The 24110-nt window shown below is 40.3% G+C and overlaps 2 protein-coding genes across 5 annotated transcripts in view; one reads left to right on the forward strand and one right to left on the reverse strand.

The window, feature by feature from the left end:
* itga6b (integrin, alpha 6b) overlaps window positions 1-7888 on the forward strand; it is a 22194-nt gene extending 14306 nt beyond the window's left edge. Inside the window, exons 17-25 of one of the 2 annotated variants that reach the window (XM_061693418.1) lie at window positions 1462-1541; window positions 3164-3241; window positions 3337-3439; window positions 3522-3692; window positions 4490-4591; window positions 4901-5011; window positions 5322-5420; window positions 5846-5971; window positions 7043-7888. In XM_061693418.1, coding sequence (XP_061549402.1) covers window positions 1462-1541; window positions 3164-3241; window positions 3337-3439; window positions 3522-3692; window positions 4490-4591; window positions 4901-5011; window positions 5322-5420; window positions 5846-5971; window positions 7043-7198 — 1026 coding nt within the window. In that variant the 3' untranslated portion in view covers window positions 7199-7888. Of the gene's footprint in view, window positions 1-1461; window positions 1542-3163; window positions 3242-3336; window positions 3440-3521; window positions 3693-4489; window positions 4592-4900; window positions 5012-5321; window positions 5421-5845; window positions 5972-6072; window positions 6176-7042 lie in introns of those variants that run through there. The other variant, XM_061693419.1, reaches the window with a different exon arrangement.
* On the reverse strand, window positions 6948-20671 carry LOC133411273 (neurabin-1-like). Of its 3 annotated transcripts, none has more exons than XM_061693416.1 (21): window positions 20595-20671; window positions 19690-20440; window positions 19311-19408; window positions 17435-18990; window positions 16327-16459; window positions 16141-16261; window positions 15623-15727; window positions 15397-15487; window positions 15160-15300; window positions 14942-14995; window positions 14443-14543; window positions 13824-13952; window positions 13620-13716; window positions 13491-13551; window positions 12214-12350; window positions 11893-12119; window positions 11734-11799; window positions 10134-10347; window positions 9577-9675; window positions 9242-9442; window positions 6948-8181 (listed from the first exon to the last, which is right to left on the reverse strand). In XM_061693416.1, coding segments are annotated over exons 3-21 (3756 nt in total). In that variant the 5' UTR covers window positions 19312-19408; window positions 19690-20440; window positions 20595-20671; the 3' UTR covers window positions 6948-7959. The 3 variants fall into 3 exon arrangements, with proteins under 3 accessions (XP_061549400.1, XP_061549401.1, XP_061549399.1); XM_061693417.1 differs by having other exon boundaries at window positions 11893-12116; window positions 20595-20670; XM_061693415.1 differs by having other exon boundaries at window positions 13620-13725; window positions 20595-20670.
* Window positions 20672-24110: the final 3439 nt, after the last annotated feature.

The following is a 24110-nucleotide window of genomic DNA, read 5'->3' on the forward strand; positions in this document are numbered from 1 at the left end:
ATTGCAAATGAGAATCTGTTTTCGATTGCATTACCAGGATAGTTAAAGGTGAAAATAATTATAAATTAAATACAAATGAACTATTTTATGAAAGTTGACTGAAATTTTTTAGAAACATGTGTTTATTGATTTTGTTTTAACAAATCACATCCCAGTGCATTTTGACAAAGAATAGTAGAGTGACTATACTATTCTGATTTGACTATACTATAGTCAAATCAGATGACAGAAATTTGACAAAACTGTGGTTTGATCATCACAAAAAATAAATTCACTGAGACTCGTAGCTCGCCTTTGTAGAATTTTCATTTGAGTCACGCGCTCTTGTGAAAAAGTGCTGCTGTGCTATCAAAACAGCTTGCAGTGGCTTCAGTTTTTTGGCACATTCGTTCGCCGTTAGCGTGTCGTAGTTAGGATGTTTTCGTCTGGTAGTGCCTCTTAATATTAAATTATTTTAAAACAGCCACAGTCTCTTGGCAAATTAGGCAGACACAGTTGTTTCGTATGTCAGTGAAAAAATCCACTCCTCCTGGACACGGCGGCCCTCGTTGTCAACTTTCCTCTTTTTAGTTTCAGCTGCCATTTTAGAAATGGGCTAAAAACATACCACAGGGGTAAAAGTTCACACAGGGGTCACGCGACGAGAGTGCACCCACAGGTCTAATGCCACCCTCTGGTGAAATATAAAATGCCTTTTTTTTTTTGTATGTGTGTATTGTTTACTGTGGTAAACTGTGCTGGCGGGCCACATATAATTGATTTTATGACATGATGATTCGGGCCGGAGGAAATTTGGTCACGGGCCTGATTTGGCCCGCGGGCCGGACTTTGGGCATGCCTAATTTAAAGTATTTTTTTAAATTTCCTATATTTAAGCTCAGTGTTAACGTTACGTTTGAACTGTGCATAATGTTACCACGGCTAACAATACTATTAAGTATTAAGTATTTTTGTAGGTGGTACTTGGTGTAAAAGGTTTGATAACCCCTGACGTAGAGCATTGAGTGTATATATGGCCAATTTCTTTCAAATATTGTTCACAAATCTGTCTAAATCTCTATTTGTGAGCACTTCTCCTTTGCTGAGATAAATTATCCATCCCACAGGTGTGGCATACCAAGATGCTGCTTAAACAATGTGATTATTGCATAGGCGTGTCTTAGGCTGCCAACAATAAAAGGCCACTCTCAATTGTGCAGTTTTACTGTATTGAGGGGTTCCGGTGGGGTCAGAAAATTAGTCAATATCTGGTGTGACTATGATCACCATTTGCCTCATGCTGTGCAACGGATATCCTTCGCATAGAGTTCGTCAGGTTGTTGATTGTACCTAGTTACTAGAGTCGTCTGAAAAGTTGCTAGAGCTAGTAACAAAGTGCTAAATTGGAGTAAATGACTGTGAAGCAACTTATAGCATTCTTCTTTAAACTATGTATATGTTTTTGTGCTTGTCTGTTCATAGACAACTTTCTACATTATTCTGGGAACAGTTGGCATCTCATTAAACACCACTGAACTGGAAATTGATCTTCAACCTGAAACGTAAGTATACTTGACCACATTTGGTACAGCTGCACTTTTATTGCCATCTTACCACTATGTCCATTAGAGATTTCACTATAAGCCAAAAATTGCATCTGCATCAATTTTGATGAATGTATGTGCATAATGCATTATTAAGAGTTACAACCCCAATTCCAATGAATTTGGGACGTTGTGTTAAACCTAAATAAAAACAGAACACAATGATTTGCAAATCATGTTCAACCTATATTTGTTTGAATAAACTACAAAGACAAGATATTTAATCTTCAAACTGGTAAACTTTATTGTTTTTAGCAAATAATCATTAACTTTGAATTTTATGGCTGCAACACCTTCCAAAAAAGCTGGGACAGGGTCATGTTTAGCACTGTGTTCCATCACCTTTTCTTTTAACAACATTCAATAAACGTTTGGGAACTGAGGATACTAATTGTTGAAGCTTTGTAGGTAGAATTCTTTCCCATTCTTGCTCGATGTGCAGCTTCAGCTGTTCAACAGTCCGGGGTCTCCGTTGTCGTATTTTACGCTTCATAATGCGCCACACATTTTCAATAGGAGACAGGTCTGGACTGCAGGCAGCCAGTCTAGTACCAGCACTATTTTACTACAACGCTATGATGTTGTAACACGTGCAGAATGTGGTTTGGCATTGTCTTGCTGAAATAAGCAGAGGCGTCCATGAAAAAGACGTTGCTTGGATGGCAGCATATGTTACTCCAAAACCTGTGTGTACCTTTCAGCATTAATGGTGCCTTCACAGATGTGTAAGTTACCCATGCCATTGGCACTAACACAGCCCCATACCATCACAGATGCTGGCTTTTGAACTTTTCTTTTGAACCGGATGGTTATTTTCTACTTTGGCCCGGAGGACACAACGTCCACAATTTCCAAAAACAATTTGAAATGTGGACTCGTCGGACCACAGAACACTTTTCCACTTTGCATCAGTCCATCTTAAATGAGCTCGGGACCAGAGAAGCCGGCGGCGTTTCTGGGTGTTGTTGATAAATGGCTTTTGCTTTGCATAGTAGAGTTTCAAGTTGCACTTACGGATGTAGCGCCTAACTGTATTTACTGACATTGGTTTTCTGAAGTGTTTCTGAGCCCATGTGGTGATAAAACGCTTTACACATTGATGATTTTTGATACAGTGCCGCCTGAGTGATCCAAGGTCACGGGCATTCAATGTTGGTTTTCGGCCTTGCCGCTTACATGCAGTGATTTCTCCAAATTCTCTGAACCTTTGGATGATATTATGGACTGTAGATGATGAAATCGCTAAATTCCTTGCAATTGTACGTTGAGGAACATTGTTCTTAAACTGTTCGACCATTTTGTCACGCACTTGTTCACAAAGAGGTGAACCTCGCCCCATCTTTGCTTGTGAATGACTGAGCAATTCAGGGAAGCTCCTTTTATACCCAATCATGGCACCCACCTGTTCCCAATTAAATAGCTCGAACATGATTTGCAAATCATTGTATTCTGTTTTTATTTATGTTTAACACAACATCCCAATTTCATTGGAATTGTGGTTGTATAAGAATGACTGTATATATCATTATAAGAAGAAGAGGAATCAGTGTGTAACCATGTTACATTTCCATCCTCTGCAGAACCAGCGAGCAGCCGACGCTAGCCGCCGTTAAAGCAAAGGCAAACGTGGCCATCATGTTGCAGCTGTCTATATCAGGGTAACAAATTGTCTTTCACATTCACATCTGTACATACATAACATACCTGGACAGAATTGAAATAAAAATATGTGAGTGTATTTCCGTTTCCCCAGGCAAGCTCAGCCCTCACAGGTGCAATTTTCAGGAAAAATCAAAGATCAGAATGCAATGAAGACTGAAGGTGACATCGGAATTCCCCTCACACATCAGATCAGAGTGAGTATAGAAAAGAGTTTGTCATCCTTCACTGTGACTTCTTCTGCAGTGGTTCACGTAATGATTGAATACATTTTTTTAGATTATCAACATTGGAAGGCGCTTGACTGACTTTGGCACGACCACCCTGCGTATTGACTGGCCCAAGACCACGGAGCAGAACAAGTGGCTGCTCTACTTGATGAAGATCACCGCCACGGGTGTGGACCATATTGAATGTATGCCAAAATCGGAGATAAATCCTCTCAAAAAGGTCAGTGGGGGAGAAAGTGTGATGTACAGCTGGAGTATGTAACTACTTTTTGTTAACAAAAAAACCCCCATTATTTTTCACCCAAGCCACCACTAGAAGAGAGGACACAAGGAAATATGTTGAAGACTGAGAGACAAACTTTGTATGTCGGAGAGGAGCTACCTTTAGCCTGGGTTGTTAGTGGAAATTGTGCATTTCTTTTCATGTATTTTATTTTCAAGGATAATGTAAAATGAATATGAAATTAGATTATAAAGTGTTTTGGGATCTAGTTTGTGGTATATTTACAGTTTAAACTGTTAATCCAAGGAATTCTCAACATTTTTGGGGGGGGGTTTCGTGGATTTATTATTGTAGGGCTCAGATTCGCGGGGATTACAATCCTATATTACTGACTTTTTTTGTGATTAGGGATATATAATTAAACTTGACTAATGTTATACATTTTTATTATTCTTACAGAAAGTAGTAACATGAAAACACCATATGAATACCATTCATATGTGTCGCTGTCAAATAAATGTCCTGCATTTTATTGCTGTTCACGTAATTGGCCTGCAAATAATGTATCTTTGTTCATCTATCTGTGCCAGTGATGTGTAGTGATAGGTACAACAATTGAATACGTTTCCACTAGATGGCAGAAGATACATAATTAACCTGTGTATCTGCTTTTTGTGATGTTTTTGTTTGGAGGTTTGCCATGTGATTTTTCTAAAATAAAAATATGTGCCTTGGCTCAATAAAAGTTGGAACACACTGCTCTAATCTTGCTTGTCTTTTTGTGTTTTTTAAAGGAAGTCAGCAACAACAGGATGAGAAGGGCTTCACAAAAGACCCAGGAAGGTGATGAAGGAATTATTTCACGTTTGGTGGACAAGAGGCAATCTAAAATTCTGGTAAAAACAAAAATACTGTACCACTTGCTTTGTTTTAATCATCTTTTTCACAGAAGTAATTTGGACACATGAAAACAGTATCCAGGACTGATACAGGTGTTAGCCTTTACAACATGTTTAAAAAAAAAAAAAAAAATCAATTCTGATATAATGTTAAAATCTTTAATGAGTTGTAATGAAGAATATGAGAAACAACAAGTTACCTGAGTCTTTTGCCAGTATATCGTTAAATTCTCATTGTGTGCAACTTTTGCGCAATGGAAATTGGTGGTGTGTGTGGCGGGGTTAATGGTGGCTCTCTGGTTACAGTCATGTGACGACGGGGCTAAATGTGTGAGGATCAGGTGTCCGCTGCGAGGGTTGGACAGTAACGCAGTCATCACGCTTCACTCTCGCCTCTGGAACAGCACATTGTTGGCGGTAACGGAACTGGAACACAACAACACTGCTACATTCACTTATATAAGAGTAACAGTACCGTTCAAAAGTTTGTGGTCACTTCGAAATGCCCCTCTTTTTGAGAGAAGTCTTTGTTTGTTTTGTTTTAAAATAAAGATAATAAATGAATTAGAAATACAGTCTCGACATTTTAATGTGATTAAAAAAAAACAATGCTTTTATTTAAAAAAAAAGTTCCCCCAAACTTTTAAACGCTAGTCGTAATCATTGTTATATTTCTTTTCCTGTTGAGCTTTCATCATGATTATGTTATTGTTGTTTTTCCCCACAGGATTACAGCAAACTGCATCATGTGGAGGTGATTGTCAAGGCGGCTCTGCATGTTGAAAGCACAAGAAAGAACATGGTGCTGCAGAATGCTGAAACACAGGTACATGTAGGCGCACACACGCACACGCACTCAGACACAACGTAAATCAAGAAAAAAGAATAAACTAGGGCTGCAGTTCGCGAATATTTTTAGAATCGATTATTCTACCGATTATCCCATCGATTCATCGGATAATCGCATAAAAGCAGATTTTGCATTGGTGAACGATATGTTACTTTGAGTGTGTGTGGCTTTAAAATGTCGGACGTGGCCTGGTGAGTGACGTGGGCGTCAGCAAATGACTGTGTATCGTGGGCTGTTGTGAGGTTAGCCAGTGTGCGTACTGTTGAGTGCCACTACTGTCACTGCGATGCTTTGAGGCAGAGATTTTGCTTTGCAATTGACGTTTTTTGATTCATCATTTAAGCCATACATTAACTTCATATCAATCAATCATGTGTCATTTCCTTTTTTTATTCTTCCAGATGAGACTGACTGCTTTCCCTGAGAGGAGTGAGGCCCGATATGGAGGAGTTCCATGGTGGATCATTTTCTTGTCTATTCTTCTCGCACTGCTCTTACTGGCTCTGTTGGTTTTCCTTCTCTGGAAGGTAGGAACACACAAACACACACACACACACGCACATCCATCCATGTATAGTCTCCCATAAAGGTAATTATGCAGATGATCTAACAATTTGCCTCTCCTCAGTGTGGAGTCTTTGGGAAAAAGAACAAACAGGACCCATCAGAAAAACAGAAGCTGACAACAAATGCGTAAAAAAACCCCCAAAAAAACAAAAAAAAAACGAAAAGTGAGGATAATTTTACCCGGCCTCCCATTAATGAGTGAAAATGTGGTGCCTATTTCTCTGTCGCTTTCTGGTACTTGGATTTGGGCTTTCCTCACTCAATTACATGAATGCTATTGTTGCAAAAGTTGACATTTTTTTTGGTCTCATGTGACTGTGACTAAAATTTATATAGTGGTACCTTGACTTACTAGTGCCCCAAATTGATTTTTTTGAGTTACGAGCCACCTCTCTGAATAATTTTTTTTTTGAGTTGTGAACAAATATTTTACTTATGAGTGAGCTTTACAGGCACCGCCATAAAATGGAGTGAAGATGAAGTGGATGATGTCCGTTGAATTAACGCTTGAAATCTTTGAAAAACATGAGTGTGGTGAACGTGTAGTTAACTTGGTGAAGCAGTACAATTTTTAAAATTTCATCTATAAATGACCAGGACCATCAGCTAAGATAAAGAATAGAAAACAGTTCAGTTTTTTAAGTTCAATTTTATTAAGCTATTACTGTGTTTTTATATGTACAATGTACAGTGCAAATTTTCAGTTTTTATTTTTTTTTTTGGGGGGGGGGCTGAAATGGATTAAGGGCTTTTCCATTCATTCCAAAGGAGAAAGTTGATTTGAGATACAAGTGATTTGAGTTACAAGCAATCCAACTTGTAAGTCAAGGGACCGCTGTACATGCATGGAGAGGTGCCGCTTCACAAGCAATGACTTCTATTTGACGTTTAATGTGCTGTTGATCTTGAGTCTCAGGCCTTCCGCCATCTCTCTGGTTTGCTCTTTCCTTTTGGTCACTGTTGCACTTACAGCCACTTAACACATTCATCCTTTTCTTCTTCACACTGACATCTCATATTTCCTCCCGCAGTGTGGCTTCTTCAAGCGGGCCAAACACGAAGACAAGGTTCCCAGTTACAACGCAGTTCGGATTAAACGGGAGGACAGAGACGTAAACGCGGATTGGCAAAACCTGGAAAAGAAATCCTGGGTGACAACCTGGCACGACAACGAACATTATTCTTAACCCTGAATAACATTCTGGGTGACTGTAAATACCAAGACGAGATATCATTTGTACATTTGTTTTTAAACAGGTCACAGTCCAAAATACTTTGATCAAAGTTTCTGCTTCAGGGGCTGATTTTTACTTTTCAATGCAAGTACAAACACTTCCAGTGTCATACACTAGATGATCAGGTTAAATCTTATTTTGTACATTTTGTGTTTCCAGTGTGGGGTGGGATGGAGTGGGAAAAGAGGGTGTCAGGGAATTCATATTTTATAATTATTTTTTTTTTTTTTTTTGCATTTTTGTATTTATTCACTCAAGGGGTACTTTCTGTTACGCACTATACAGACCAAAGAGTCATGTAATGCTAACACGTGTTACTTTTCCATCTATTTTTCCCAACAATACAGCTGCCTTAATTAGTACATTGTGGAATGACTGCCATGTAAAACAGCAAAGTGGAATTTTGCAAAAAGATTCAATTCAAAGAATACATTTTAAAGTTGCCATATTCATGTGTGTAATGTAATTTCAAATTGAAAGACAGGTTAAATGTGGATTGAAAGCATTATTTATTAAAACATGACATTTAAAATCATACATAATTTAAAGATCAAGTATAAAAACATAATTACACAAGTGCTGAAAATTTGACACATTTGTTGTCCCATCATAATATAAATAAAATTCTGAGGGAAATGGTAACCAAGGTCATCCTTTTGTGAGTGTGCTGATGCAAACATGCTGGTGGAAATTTAAAGTTCTTCTAAGTTCTCCTAGAGGAGTGACTCAGTTCTGGCAATTCTTCCACTATGTCGTGACTCCACTGCAGATGTGTTCTCTATCACCACACCATTACTCTCAAAATTCTTCTCTTTTCGCTTGGATGACTCCTTGTGCCTTTTTTCCCTTCCCCGCTCTTCTTTTTCCTCTCGTTTCTTCATCTCCTTCAGCTTCTTCTTTAGAGAAGCTCGGTCACTTTGACACACGCCCATGACCTGATGCCATAAAGGAAGAAAGATTTGAGGATGGCCTACGTGATGAGAAGTTACACGGCAATGTTGAGGAGCAATTTGCTTTATGAAGGGGTTTCCACCAGAGGTCATCCAATGGCCAACTGAAAACTTATATCGTAGTTGTGATTCCAAATCTTGGAATTATGACTTAGTATCTCATGATTATTTTTTTTTTTTTTTCAACAGGCACAAACATGGATGCTTGTAATAATATGAACCATCCAAATTTTTGTTTTACTTTTATTTATTTTTACTGGCGAACACTGGCTTCCATGCATACATTTATCAAACCAACATTTTCATTGATTGTTTCATCTTGTTAGTTTAATAATTAACTTCTTTTTATGCTTATTTTTGACACGTTTACTATAATGGACCTTCTTGTGTGTTTTTGGACATACTTGGCAAATAAAGATGATTCTGATTCACAAATGCATTATTATACACAATAATTACCAGTGAAAATAAATTTTCTAAGAAAATGTGTGCCTTTTTTGACGAGAGTATAGCATTTTATATAAATAAAACTAAAATAAATAGAGATAGAGATCAGTTTTGGGTCCCAACAATAACTTTAAAAGAAGCTCGCTTTACAATCAAAATGTAATTGAACGGGTGTGGCATTTGCATTTTCAAATTTCATCCATGCACCCATTCATTTTCTGAACCGCTTAACCTCACGAGGGGCGCGGGTGTGCTGGTGCCTATTTCAGCTGACTTCGGGCGAAAGGCGGGATACACCCTGAACTGGTCGGCAGCCAATCGCAGTGCACATATAGATAAGCAACCATTCGCACTCAGATTCACACCTATGGGCAATTTAAAGTCTTCGATGAACCTGCCATGCATGGTTTTGGGATATTGGAGGAAACCGGAGTAAACGGAGAAAACCCACTCAGGCATGTGGGGAGGGTTAGGCAAACTCCACATAGGCAATGCCGGTTCCAGATTTCAGTGTACAGTACTTTTAAAAAAAAACAACAACAACAACAACAAAAAAAAGCAACAATTCTTTTTTTTTTTTTTCCCCCAAACGTCTGACCTTGAGTTTGTCGGTGTCCATGTTGAGCAGCTGTGCCCCGTCTACACCTCTGGCTGAAAAGTCGCTCATGTATTGCTCCATGTTCATGGCCAGCAACCACAGACACACCTGATGGCTGCTCCACTCCAACACAGGTTGACTTTGCCATTGGTTGTTGTTAGCCCGGCATAGGGTTGTCGTCATAGGGTTGTCGTCCAAGGTCTAATAGTGAAGAAAAAAGGAAACTGCAGTTAAAGATGCCGGTTGTCTTTGGAGAAAAATAACTGCATCAAGCAGGCGCTATGTAAGAAAAGGCAGGAAGTAGGGAAAGCAAAGGGAGGGAAGGAAAGGCTTACCTCCGTGGAAGAAAAGGTCAAAGTGTGTGAGTGTCCAGAGAGAGAGTGATTAGAGCCGTGACCCCCCATGCTGAAGCTATCCATTCGAGAGCCAACACTCTGGAACCAACACAAACTTTTAAAGACTTTCCAGCTGAATGTGCCTCACGCACATACGATCCCGGACTATAACCAGGGGTGTGCATAACCTTTTTTTTTTTTTTTTTAACTCTGGTTCTCAGACGAGAACTTGGGGTTAGTGACGTGAATTTGAAGAATTCAGAATTTGTGAAATGTTGGAAAGTTTTTAGAAATATGACTTAGCCATCTCATTATTTTCTTTATAACAGTTTTGTTTAACAATTGTGCTATTCTGAAAAGCTTTATAGTTTAAGTTGAATCTCATTAAAAATAAAACAAGTGGTTGCCTACACATCTTCTTAATTCTGCCAAATAATGTAAACTCATGAGCAAAACTGTAGGAGGCTGTTAAGGAGGATTACAAAAGGATTCAGTATTTTGCCCACTCTGTGTCTCTGCAAGCAAAAGCAAGCTGGCATGTTGGCGGAGTTTCATACCTGATCTCTTCTCCCAGAGGTGGTCATGTAAGGCAAACTGCTGCTGGATACAGACCGCAGCTTCTCCCTGTTCCCTTTTGCCCTCTCCCCCTCCACCTCTTTCTCCCTCCCTCGCTCTCCAAACCAGGTGAAGGGCAAGCACGAGGGCATGGAGGTCACAGAGCCTGATGGAGAAACTTCAGCCGGCTCGTCCACCAGGTCACCACAAGACGCCCTGGACAGAATGAAAGAGTTGGTATGGCAGCATACAGCAGCGGTTTCGCAAACTTTTCACAGCAAATACCACCTCAAAAAATGCTTAGCTTTCAGAGTACCACAATCATGACCGACATTAAAATACAGTAACGTAGTGAGCCTGAATGTTCAAAAACGAGGCAGAGGTTTTATTTCTAAAAATATTTATTGTACCCTAATTTATCAGGTACAATACGTTCTCGTGTATAATCTGCACGTCCGAAGTCGACACCAAATATCAGGTAAAGTCTTCTACATATGTACTTTGCGCACCATGACTTTCTAACAATTCCTAAAGGTTGATGATTATCCACATATGAAAATATTTTCATTTACATAATTTAATATGTATGCAAGAAACGATTCATATCATAATTTTATATTAACAACATTGAGATTTACATACTCTTATGTAATGTGTTCAATATGATGGCAGTGGCGCACTCCGATGGAAAGATTTGTTTCTGCGGCTTTAATGAAATAATGCTCCAGTTCAAAGTATCACTTACACTAGCCACATACCTGCTCCGGGTAATGACAACGAGGCATGTCAGCGGTCGCGATGAAAGACCGACTCGTGGTCCAAAATTTAAATATTAGTTAACACACACACACACACACACAACAACAAGATGAAGAGGGAGGGGTAAACACACAAGGTCTAACACTATAGGGGATAATTAACAGTAACTAACATAACACAGCATTTTTAACAACTATTTACAATGACGCTCAGCATGATGGAAATTACTCTCACAGTTTATGCACTGGAAAACATGGCGTCTTGCTAGCAGAGCTTGTCTGCGGCGGAGACATTTTTAACTACTTGTAACTTGTTTTTATTGATGTAAACATCACAATTTATGAAGATGGAGTTCAGTCTGTTTAGCACAGTAGTTGCAATTGTTTTTAAATGTTTGTTAAAGCAACAACATGATTGTATTTTCAATTTTGTGATTGTTGTGTGTACCACTAGTGGTACTTGTGCCACAATTTGAGAATCACTGCACTAGAGCAGTGATTCCTAAACACGGTGGAGAATCCAACTGCACTCAATTGGTCTGAAAAATATTCATTTAAGATCTCAGCGATTCTTTCATTCCTGGAAGTATATCAGCTTTGTTTTCAACTAAATAGATACAGATTTCACACTGAGTAAGTGCATTTGTCATGAAATTGAGACATGACCCTCATTATTTCAGCATATATACTTTTTGTGAATTTTTTTGGGTGGTGTGCTGTGAGATTTTCCTCATGCAAGGTACTGCATGTGCCTTGGCTCAAAAAATGTTGGGAAACCCAGCATTAGAAGAAGAATGTGTAACATCTCTGGGTGGCAAATCTGCATTGAATGACTCAATCCCACCTGCTGTTCATGGACCTTCTCTGCAGTTTTTCACTCTTCCTCTTGCTTAGAGACTTACGAAGGCCACTGCGTGACAACAACATTAAATCACAGGATCACATTCAGAGACACTGACATATGTCTGTGCTGATAATGAAGTCAAGAAGTGGTTCAATGCACCTGAAGTCAGGGATTTTTCTTTTGGATTTCCTGGATGTGGAGGATTTGATTGGCAGGGTGATGATGGTGGTGCTGTCAGCGATGTAGAGTGGGGGTGTGAAGACAGATGCTGTGGCAGGGCTTTCGACTGAGAAAGAGGAAGAATTGGAAAGTTCAACTTCGCTGCTCCTCTGTACAACCCCTTCGGACTGTGATTGGCTCTCCTGTGGCTTTTGACCTTCTTCCTGCTTAAGCGAGAGAGTGAAGGATTGTTTGGATGACCACAACATAACATTTAACTACTGCCTGCCAACCAACGTGTCTTGTTGTTAAAACTCACACCTCTTTTCTAAGGCTCTCCCTGAGTTTGTCTCGTGAAGGTGGATGACGTTTGAAATTCTGGGCCAGCTGACTTCGAGCTGTGTGTGCACTGCAGTCCAGTCGTTCTGTGTCAGGAACGGCAATGTACCATTCTGGATCTGACGGCGAGACAGAGTGAAGCAAACACACAGACATCACAAGGACGTAATACGTTTACTATTGCACATGCATGCAGTATGAGTTTATCAAGGCCTGGTACATACATGTTTTTTGTCAATGTCTTTATGTCCCCAAAGTGTTCTGTAAATTGACTGTCTGTTGTACTAGAGCGGCTCCAACTACCGGAGACAAATTCCTTGTGTGTTTTGGACATACTTGGCAAATAAAGATGATTCTGATACAAAGATAATCATGCTGTTTTTGTCCTGATTTTGCCCCTTCCTGACAAACGCCAAACTATCTTACAGCTTAAGATTATTATCCAATAAGAATATCCTGTGGTCTGAGGTGTGTTAAAAGTGAATTTGCCCTGATTTTAGGTTCTGAAACGGCTCGGGTTCGACAAGCCTAAATATTAAACGTGTTCAATGTTTACCACCAAAACTCTTCAAGTGTGTGGGGAAAGACGACTACTCCTGAGGCATGATTCCGTGAATCGTGACGTGGAAGGGAATTTAGTCAATAAAAGAAGCGCCCAGACTGAGGACAACGAAGCTGCCATGAATAAAAACAAACATGTCCTTCCCGATGTTGTATTTTTTTATAAGTGGGATCAGCAGACGACGAAGTATTTTCCAAAGAAAGTCTTTAAAGACGACGTCTCCATTCTACAATACTCCTGCCTTGGGCCCCTTCGGCAACTCTTGGGAAACAACAGCACAACATATCCAGTGGTGTTGCTTCTTTTTCTTTTTGCAGGTCATTTGATCAGGCGAGATTTGTGTCTTGGACTACTGGATTCTAGATCAGTGGTGGAATAGAATCTTTGTTTGTGGTGTTCTTGTGTTGAGATTATCAGAAACCACCACACACAATATGACCTAAGCCTGATTATTATTATTATTTTTTTTTTTTTAAATCTTCACGTGCGGGCTTTGAAAAAGATTGGAAAAATCCTTTCATCTGTACCAGGTCTTAGGCCCAAGAGAGAGTTATCTACATCAACCATTATGTACAGTATTGAGACAAGAGTATTTGATACAGCTCTTGTATTGGCTGTCACTATATTGTGCAAGTGCTCATATTTAGTGGCCGGCCCATGTAAATGTATAACAGACGTCCTAAAAGATGTTGACTACCTGGCACTGGTGGGTCCACAGAGACAGACTTCCCTGTTGTTGCTGGTTCTTTTCTCTCCAGCTGTGAGTAAGCAGATACGATAACAATGTTTAATATTCGTCCAACGTGTATACAGAAGCTGTCCTGACCTGAAGTTGAAGCCTTTCAATGGTCTCCCTGTGCTTCTTGTCTCTCTCTTCCATTTCTTGACGCAATTCTGCTTCCCTGCTGTCTGCGTCCTCCTCTCTGAAAAAACTGTGTTTGTTTAAAAGTTCAGTCCCGAAGGTTAAGAGACAGCTTATTAATGCGCAATCCAGACCTAAGTGGCTAATTGAGAGGAATTAAACAATTACCTGCTCTGGTACTCTCTGACCAGTCTCTTGGCCTTGCCATACTTGATTTCCAGGCTGTCTGATTGGCTCTGGGCATCAGCCAGTCGTTGGCTCACCACCCTGCACAGTGTCTGGGCCTCTTGCCAATACCTGATAAACACAGAGAGAGTGCTGAAGCAACAATATGTATAACTTCAGAATCTGCACACGACAATGGCTTGTAATGCAGAAAACAACAGACCCATCTTTTCCATGCCGACCCCAGATCAACTACAGTCCAGTAAAGTGAGACAATGAGAGGAAAAGTCATCCCAGCCCAACTAACGGTATACAACTTTTAATAGTTGCGTTATGTATTATTGCGAATGGGTATTTGTCTACGTGTGTTGGCTTGCGAGCAGGCCAGAGTGGACCCCACCTCTCACAGATATTCAGCTGGGATAGGCTCCAGATCACACACGACCCAAATAACGATAAGCGGTACAGAAAATGGATGGACGGAGAGATGTTTACTTCTGTTTTGTCACTGCATCAACAACTGTCATCAATTGGCAACTGTCAATAGGGTAATAATTGGGCTAACTGCGGTGTAAATCCAGCCTAAATGCAAAGTAAAACATAGGAGAAAATAGTATCACACTTCTCCAGCTTGTCAGCTTTCTCTTCTCCATCCTCCACTTTTTGTTCCAGCTGTGCCTTCTGGCTCTCCCAGCTCGCCCGCTCCTCCTCATATGCCTTCAACTGCATGGAGAACAACATTGGTTTAGTAATGCGTGCAGCATATGGTGTGTCCAATACACAAAGGGATATGCTTATCTTCTCATCAGTCAAACGCCCAAAGACAGCTATTTTTAGCAAACTGGCTGAATTTCATACTTCAAGACTTTGAAAACAACAAATAAAAGACTCATTGATGTCAAACAGTTGGATAGAGGAAAGAGACTGAAAGCCAGTCGCGTTCCCATTTTTGTCACAGCAAGGACCAGACATGGAGAGGTGGCCTGTGTCCTGATAATTGCATGTTGCTCCATCACATTGCCAGTTAAAATGGGTCAGACTGTTCCAAATGTGGATGTGAAAGGTAGTGTGCTGACATGAGTATTGTGTTCATGTGAGTGAGAGCAGACTGAGTGGCCTACCTTCTCTCTAGCACTTTGAAGCTGGGCTGTTCTTCTTTGCAGTTTGGATTGAAGCTATCAAGATGACGACAACAACAACAACAAAAACATTTGCAATTAACGCCTGCATTTACAAAAATTACCAAGGGGAGGAAAATATCAGGAGACATCTCCCCTTTACAGTTACAAGGCTCTCAGGTTCTCTCATCCAACTTTGTTTTACACTGCCTAGAAAGTACCTTCTGGTATTTGAGGTACAGTTGGTCGTTATCCAGACAAGAAAGTACAGACATTTCGTCCTCTTCATCTTCATCCTCGGGTACTGACATAGCCTCTGACATGCTAACATCAGTTTCTAATTCCCCACTTGTCCTTGGACTCTGTTTAGTACCAGATAAGAAACGAAAATTAAATTACTACCCTCCCCCCCTCATCACATTTTCTTCTGGATTCACAGAATATTTTACACAATGAACCTTTTGAGACGCTTTCTCCATTTCCAGGCTTTCGTTGACTAAGCGTGCCACCTCACTCTCCACCCCCTCCTTGTCTCGGCCAATCAGAAACCTTGAGGCGGAGGAGAGGAAAATCAAAGCAGTGACCACCGCATCACACATGACATACTGGCATCGATTCTTTGTACATAAATACTGCTTGAATAGATCGATCACACCGTAAAATGCTGCAATGTGAGCGACTTACTTGACCAGGCCTGATGTATTCTTGAGCACTGTTGCTGCAAACAGCTGAGAGACTCCAACCAAACTCAAGCCATCCACCTCCACTATCTGGTCATTCACCCGAATCCTAAAGTAAAACCAAAAAAAGACTTTTTTTGTCATCGTCTGCATTTAAATTTGCAGGCTATTTTTTTTTTTTAAAAAAAGGTTCCAGCCACAAATCAGCAGTTTCAAGAGCCACTTAATTATACTTAGTGCATAATAGTTAATATGAACTACTGTATAAACCATTATGAAAGTGGAACAACACATTTAGTATTTCCTAATACCCTAACCACTCTACCTTGTTATATTGTATTTTTTCAAGTAAATTTTCCGCAGATGCACTACTGCATCTGATGTAACAGTTATCATACCACAGATGCACCGTCTGAAGTCTCTTACAAATAACATGCAGAACATTACATTTCAACCATGTAAATATAGCCAACGTTCTATATAATTCTTTTTAAGGAAAAAGCCAGACTTGTTCGAACGTACCTTCCATCCTGATGTGTTGCTCCACCTTCAGTGACTGTCTTGACAAAGATTCCTAGTTTCTCCAGGCCCTGGTCCGCTCCTACCCCCATTCCGATGATACTGATGCCCAGCCCATCATCTCCTGTAACACCAAGAGTGTAAAGGGTTTGTAATGCAGAAGTTTACAACTGGCAAAAAAAGACTAACCCTTTTCAATCTCCACTTCAAAAACTTCCATCCTGTCCACTCTCTTCTCCAGTTCATACTCGGCCGAGGCAGACACTGGGTCAATATCTTCATTGCATCTGTCGTACTCTGAGTTACAGTAGGTGCTATACACCTGGAGGACAACGATAAGCACACAACATCGACAGTGATGATGGAACAGCACAACTTATTGAAACTAGTTTAATATTCTGCTACTAAATTCTGTCGAGCTGTAAAGAGAAAGGTCTGCAACCTGTTACACAAGACAATTGTTCATGTTGGGAAACGTTTAGAGTCGGTGAACAGAAAAAAAATGCACAGTTGCAGGGCTAAGAAAAACAAAAACAAACAAACAAACATCTCCAGTTGATTCAAAATGCCGCCGCTCGCTTCTTAACTGGAACACGTCGGAGGGACCAAATATTGTTAACTCCTATTCTGGGCTCCCTCCACTGGGTGCCTTTAAGAGTTCATTTTAAGATCCTGCTATTTGTTTTTAAATCTCAAAATGGTCTCACCCCGCCTTACCTGTCTGAGCTGCTCCATCCGAAGTCTAAACGGAGGCTCAGATGGGATAGTGCTTTTTCTGTCACTGGTCCCAAACTATGGCATGACCAACCGGTGCACATTAGTCAAGCCCCTTTGCTGTCAATTTTTAAAAACTGCCTTAAAACTAAATTTTACTCCTTGGTGTTCATCACAGTATGAAACTTGAGCCCTTCACTTTGCCCCTTTTATTAAAAAAAAAAAAAAAAAAAAAGTTTATACTTTGTCACTATTTTATTGTTTATAAATTACTTTATGTTGAACTGGCTTACATTTGATGTATATTCATCTCTTGTTTATGGTTAGCACTAAGCGGTTTTAAAAACTGCTGTATAAATAAAATCAAAAATAAAATGTCAAATCTCGAGCCAATTTAATAGTGTAACCAAAAGTAGTCAAACCAAAAGAGTTAGTGGCTTATTTTAATACAATCCTGGCAGAGCATGTGGGATCTTGTCTTTTCTCCACCCTGGCACACTGCAAACATGGCCGTGGGCTCACATTTTTCTGTCAACACAAGCTCACATCAACACTGCAAATGTCTATTTGAAGATTTGCTCACCTTGATTGGTGCCGAGGAGAAACGGACCGTTCTCTTTAGGTCTTCTGCAGCATCATCATCATCATCCTCGTCAGACAGTTTAGGAATGCCGGGAATTTCTTCATATTCCAATGAACACCGGTTTCCCGTGTGCAGAGAGTTTTCCAGAACTTGTCCTTGAGATGTTGTATGCTCCACACAGGACTCCTCCTTTAAACATTTGTTCACAATCCTGCAATGAAGTGCCTCTTTGCTTCCGTTTATGTCAACTATTCCCTCGCTCCTTTCTTCTCTCCTCTCCTCTTCCTGTGGCTCTGTATTGGCACATTCCTCCATCTCAGGTGTCACACCAGCTTCCTTTTCCACTGCAATTTGTCTGCAAGTCTTGTTAACATCCTCTTTTTCTGAATTTTCTGGCAAAACTTCACCCATGTCGTAGTGCTTCTCTCTCGGCTCGTCAGTAAGTTGGCTTGGCTCCTCCCAGAATTGTTCATTCACCTGCTCATACTTGTCTGTTATGGATCTACAGCCTCTTGCGTTTAGTTCCACCAAGTAAGGATGTAGCGTTTCCACACTGGGATCTTCAAAAACATCATCCACCAGGTCTTCAACATGCACAGTGTCGCCCATAAAATCCTCTCCCTTACATACAACCCATTCTTTATCCTTCCCCTCGCTTTCATCACTCTCTGATGATTTCACATGGACGAGCTGTGCCCTGAGTGGCTCCTCAGCGGTCATGCTAGAGTCAAGAGTGGCTCTTTCGGGCTCCTTTTCTTCCTTCCATTCGCCTGCTGGGGAGTGCCCATGCTCCTCTGCGCTAGAGAGAGATTTAGTTGATTCCCCACTGAGGACATCTGACATAAGAGAATTAAGGTTTGTTGTTAAAGAGGTCTTTGGAAAGGACATATTTATGAGCGGTTCTTTTGTGCATTTGTAGTCATCGAAGCAGTCCTTTTCGTCTTTGCTCAGAGGACATTTTGACACCTGCCTTCGACTGGCAGCCCCTGTCACTTTAGTCTCAAACAACTTCCTGGTCACAGAGAACTTTTGCGCTAAAGCAGCCCTGTCTATATCCTTTATCTCCTCTGATCTGTCTGGTTTATCTTGTAAGAAGGTTTCAGGCGTTGAAATGCTGGCGACGGTGCTTTGAACGGAGCCCGTGACCAAATGTCTGGCAGCGGAAAACGGTGACATTTGGAGCTGCAGGTTGGGATTGTGAAGAGGAAGGAGGGCCGCTGCACTACCACTACATTGCACTGAGCCACAGTTTTGTCTCAACTGATGGCTGTCCATTTGGAGGAAGATGTTGTCCCTAATTTTAGTCCCTCTGGTGCTGTGGGTTCTCCCTTGGCCAATGCTCGGGAGGGACACGAGGGGATCTGAGAGGCTGCTTGGTAGGCTTGCCTGGTGCAATGAAGAACACCGGGAAGAGGCTTTCTTGGAGCCGTGCTTGAGGCCGGTGCCGCTGTCAAATGAGCATTTAATGGCATGGAAGTCAGACTCATATGAAATCCTGTGAGGAGAGGCACTTCGGCCTTTGTGGTCTGTCCGCATCATGAGAGAATGGAAGCCCACTGGAAAGAGGGAGACAAAAGTACTAGCTGCGGCTGCAGTATAATTATGTAATAATTATTTTCACAGATAATGAAAACAGCAGGATAAGTGTTGGTTAGGTGGATATTGTGGCGTTTTTTTTTTTTTTTTTTTAAGCGTTCAGGTCGGGAATATGCTGGTGTTCAAGACGTATCCTAAACGGTGAAATTCTCCACGAGGAGGTCAAATTCTAAAGCAAAACAAACACAAACGAGCAGGTTACTAAAAGCACGTCAAATGTACATTATAGTCACTTGTAACTAGGCAAAAAGTGAAAACGAGCAAAGAGAGGTGGACTTACTGAGCAGCAGAAGGTGAGCTGTTGTGACCTTCTTCGTTTGTGTCGACGAACTCACACAGGTTGGTCGTTTCAATTAGCTTCTTTGCTGCATTCAGTAACTGTAGGAAATTATCCGAATCATATATAACTTTCGCCTAATTTAGTACAAACTACACTGAATAACACTTTGTATTTTATGTTTAATTTTTCGCCTTTAATAAAATTGATTTTAACCCAGTATCAAAAATCTTGCCCAGGAGTTTAATACGTTAACAATGTAATTTACGACCGTATGTGAAAGCACCATATACCATTTCCCTTGTCATATGAGGGGCGCGGCTTTTCAAAATCTAATACTCAGTTTTACAAAACTCTGAAATCAAACATTTCTTCGTCTTACCGTGAGTGATTTGGAGTTATGTGCGGGCGTCTCCCTCGCCACGACGAAGACAGACAGATGGCGACTCATGCTTCTAAATACTGTAAATGGATAATCCCTGCTAATCCGGTGTAAACGACTCCAGTAACTGTGAAACACTGCCGGTGAGGGGCTACCAAAGCCAGGGCAGCTATCTATCTATCTATCTATCTATCTATCTATCTATCTATCTATCTATCTATCCATCTATCCATCTATCCATCTATCTATCTATCTGTCTGTCTGTCTATCTATCTATCTATCTATCTATCTATCTATCTATCTATCTATCTATCTATCTATCTATCTATCTATCTATCTATCGGCCTGCCTGTCTGTCTCTATCTATTTATCTGTCTGTATCTATCTATCTATCTATCTATCTATCTATCTATCTATCTATCTATCTATCTATCTATCTATCTATCTATCCATCTATCCATCTATCTATCTGTTTATCTATCTATCTATCTATCTATCTATCTATCTATCTATCTATCTATCTATCTATCTATCTATCTATCTATCTATCTATCTATCTATCTATCTATCTACGTACCTACCCACTCACCCACCCATCCAAATGTACAATGTTGTACATTGCCAAAGGCGTCATCTAATAAACACGTCATAGCATTGCAAGACTGCATGCGACATATAAAAATACAATTGCCTTTACCTGGGTTGCAGCATCGCCGTGGTGGTGGTGCCGCTTCTCTTCATCTACCGATCCCTTCAGAGGAACGCTTTGTGTGAAAACACACTTGTGTGCATGAATGCAGGTTAGTGCATTCAGCTACGTATCAACATGCGTGTGTGGTAAATGAGAGCAGTGATGCAGGACTGTACCTGCTAATGTAGTCTGCGTGTGCGTATGTGTGTCTCACCTGTATGTTGGCGCAGTCGGCTTCACCCGTGTCTCTGTGAAGCTAACTTGTGTGGCAGATGGACCGAACTGGACTGGACCGATCCAAACAAAGCAGACTGGTTCCACTCAACTGTGACCTGGATCTGAGTGGAGACCATTGTCCCAGGTGGCAATGGGACCTAGTTGATATAAATAGTGCCCAATGAAAAAGACGTCGTCTGAATGAAATGAACCAAAAGAGGGAGGGGAGGGGAAATTCAATTAAATATGAGAATAAATTAGATCAAATTTGGATGGGTGTGAAAGTAAATTGTGAGGGAGGAGGAGGAGAGTTTATCGACAGTGATCAGTGGAGATAGCGGGATACAAACATGGTCATGATGAACGATGACTAAGTGACAAAAAGGAATAATGATAAAACCCTTTAACAGAAATAAGAAGTGACAGATACAAACGTGAGAAATCTACTTAGTTTGCACTGATTCTCTGGTTTCCATCATTCTCTCCAGTTGTAGGTCACCTTGACTTTCACAGAACTGTGTGTTCTTTCTCCACATGCTGACAATTGGATGCACACAAAAAGTCATGTTTAGTCAACATCACTTTTTAGTGACTTTGCCATCAAATGTTTTGAATAATGTAATCTGGTAAAGTAATTTAGCTGCAGGACAACAGGGTATGGTAGTGGTTAAGCACGTCTGCATCACAGTTGAGAGGTCCCAGTTCGAATATTAGCTCTGGCCCTCTGGGAAAAGAGTTTAAAATGAAAAAGGCTGGACTTATGTGCAATACTTGTTTATTTCAAAAGCAAAACATTCACATTATTAACCACACCATTCCATGCATCTCTTTTTTCGAATGAGACAAACGACAACTTTTTGGATTTGAAACAGTTCCCAGGTGTCTTTAATAAAAGGTCTCAGGTCAAAATAAATGAAGGATACAAAATTACAAATTCTGTCTCAGGCAAATAAGTCACTCCTCACTGGACTCACTGGAAAAGTCTGAAGAGAAAAGCAAACTGAAAATGAGCAGTGAAAGCAGAGAAAGGCAGACATTTTCCCTTGTAGAGGCAGCTCCTTTTAACATTTATTTATGTAAGTATATGTGCTAGTTATCAAAAACTAACGCTGATAAAACTGCTACATGGAAATTAGCCCTCATAGTTCTGTCCCGGCCTCACCTGTGTGAGTTTGTGGTGTTTGCACGTTCTTCTCTTGCCTGTGTGAGTTTTCTTTCCTCCAACATCCGCAAAACATGCATGGTAGGTTAACCGAAGACTCTAAATTGTCTGTAGGTGTGAATGTGAGTGCGAATGGTTGTTTGTCTATGTGTGCCCTGCGAATGGCTGGGGACCAATTCGGGGCGTACCCCACCGTTCACCCAGGAGATAGCTGAGATAGGTGCCAGCACGCTTGCGACCCTAGTGAGGATAAGCAGTACGGAAAACGGATGGATGAAATTGTGATGCGCATCCGCTTATTTCGAGGCTTGTGTGAGCAAAATTTGTCATATGTGCGCTATATGGTGCCTGTGAACTTAACTCACTTCACAACAAAGTCAGTGAGACAGAAAGAGAACAATTCTTCAAAATGTTTACTGTCAAACTAAACATAAAAGGAAGAGAAATGCGTGTTTTGTATTTAAAACAACCACATAGCTTTGCCTTAGTAAATTCTGTTAAGCTTAATGCTAACACAGAATGCAAACTGCCATATATGAGCTAATGAATAACATTTATGTGGTGGTGTTATAATGCTTTAAGCAATGGATATTTGGACAAAAACGGTGTAGCAACACATAAACTGAAAATATAACAATACTCACTGGCATATATTCTTCATCCGCCGTGAAAAACTATTATTACTGGAGTTACTGAGTCACTCACTGACCGTAGCTGTGAAAGTTTTCGTTTGTGTCTGCATGACTGCATATACTGGCCTCGGTGACCATATCACACACAGCAGAAGCAGCCGCAATTAATTAATTGTAATGCACAAATAATTAAATTCTTTACTTTCTATTTTATTATGGTATTATGAAATATATATATATTTTTTAAATAAATGTACAATATCATACAGTCCTATTTCCTTGTTAAAAGCACATTGCAAAAAAAATGTTTTTTTTTGGGGGGGGCGGCTGAAATGGAATATTGTCATTTCCATTCGTTTTAATAGGGAAAGATGTTTTGAGATACAAGTGTTTTGAGTACCGAGCGTGCTCACGGAATGAATCAAACTTGTATCACCACTGAACTGTCATTCAATCTATATTGCTCATGGAAATTTTTAGGTCAGTTCAGAATTGAGACTGGTAGAGCAATGAATAAAATATTTATGGGGAATATTCATAATATTGGGATAAAATAATTCATCCATGTTTTGGTTATTATGTGTATTATGTGGCTGTATTTTGGGGAAAAAGCCAGAACAGACCCTCTTTGTGTGACTTCGTGCCCTGTAACTGAATTTGGCTGACTTTTGTGCCCCATATGGTTATCAGTTCACTCAACCATACTCAAGGAATTTCTCTCAGTTGTGCTAAACTCCCAAGACATGAATGCATAAATTCAGTATTCAAAACTAGCAAAATCAGAGTTCAGGTGTCCAGGGAAGCGGTGGGAGGTGTTTGGTACTACCACTCTGTGTGGATATGCGTGTACGGCAAACATTTCTAGGTTACCAGGTTTACTATCCTAATAAATGGTTTTAAAAATACCTAAATTATTATTCATGTCATTAGATACATTTCTGGAGAACATATCAGCAAAATAGAGTGTGCGTAATCCTTTGAATATTGCCCTTGTCTGACAGTGGTTTGGACGTAAACACACACACACACACACACGGGGATATTAAAAACTTGCTAATCACCTCATCGAATGACATCATGCGTGTAGTAGTGTCATGTGCAGATGCATTAAGACAAGCGTGAACACGCGCGCACACTCACTGTAGCAGGTGCCCAATGCACATTAATTCTCAGTGGAGTAAAAGTAAGAGCGTCACCAATGTCACCGTGTTGAATAAATTAGGCAAGGAAAGGCTCCACTCCACCGGCACCTACTTATTTGTAGTGTAATTGGATGGATTCTTGTTGTTGTATTGAGGTGCAACTCAGAAACAAAAAATACCCTTTTCAGATTGCAGAATATTTTGTTCCATTTCACACAAAGCAAACATGAATGAACATCTTGCTCTATTTGCTTCAGTGCACCAGGCTGGTTCACAACGCTTTATTCGAAGTCACTTAATTTTTCTCTAGTGTGCACTGATGCATTTTTGCAACCCGACTGAACTTTTGAGTGGAAGCAAGCAGATGTCCTGATTGATCTTTTGCTCCCTCTGCCGTACTTACTGACAAAAGTGGTGTTCATATTCTATGGAAAAAACACTCAGTTTTATCCTACAGATATTTTCTCCTGAGTAGTTTACCAAAAGTATATAAAACATTTAAATTAACCAAACGATAACAGCTGAAAAAAAAACAACCTTACTTTTATGTATTTTTTTTTCCAGATTAGAAGGAACAT

This window comes from Phycodurus eques, chromosome 13 (genome assembly GCF_024500275.1).
Source record: "Phycodurus eques isolate BA_2022a chromosome 13, UOR_Pequ_1.1, whole genome shotgun sequence".
In the NCBI taxonomy this organism is placed as follows: domain Eukaryota; kingdom Metazoa; phylum Chordata; class Actinopteri; order Syngnathiformes; family Syngnathidae; genus Phycodurus; species Phycodurus eques.

What these genes read in the sequence shown, in the direction of transcription:
- LOC133411273 (XM_061693415.1), bottom strand. An exon ending in TGTACCTCAAATACCAGAAG is followed by an intron (nt 14,996 to 15,159) that starts GTACTTTCTAGG and finishes TCATCTTGATAG; the next exon opens with CTTCAATCCAAACTGCAAAG. An exon ending in TGTGGACCCACCAGTGCCAG is followed by an intron (nt 12,351 to 13,490) that starts GTAGTCAACATC and finishes TCTCGCCGTCAG; the next exon opens with ATCCAGAATGGTACATTGCC.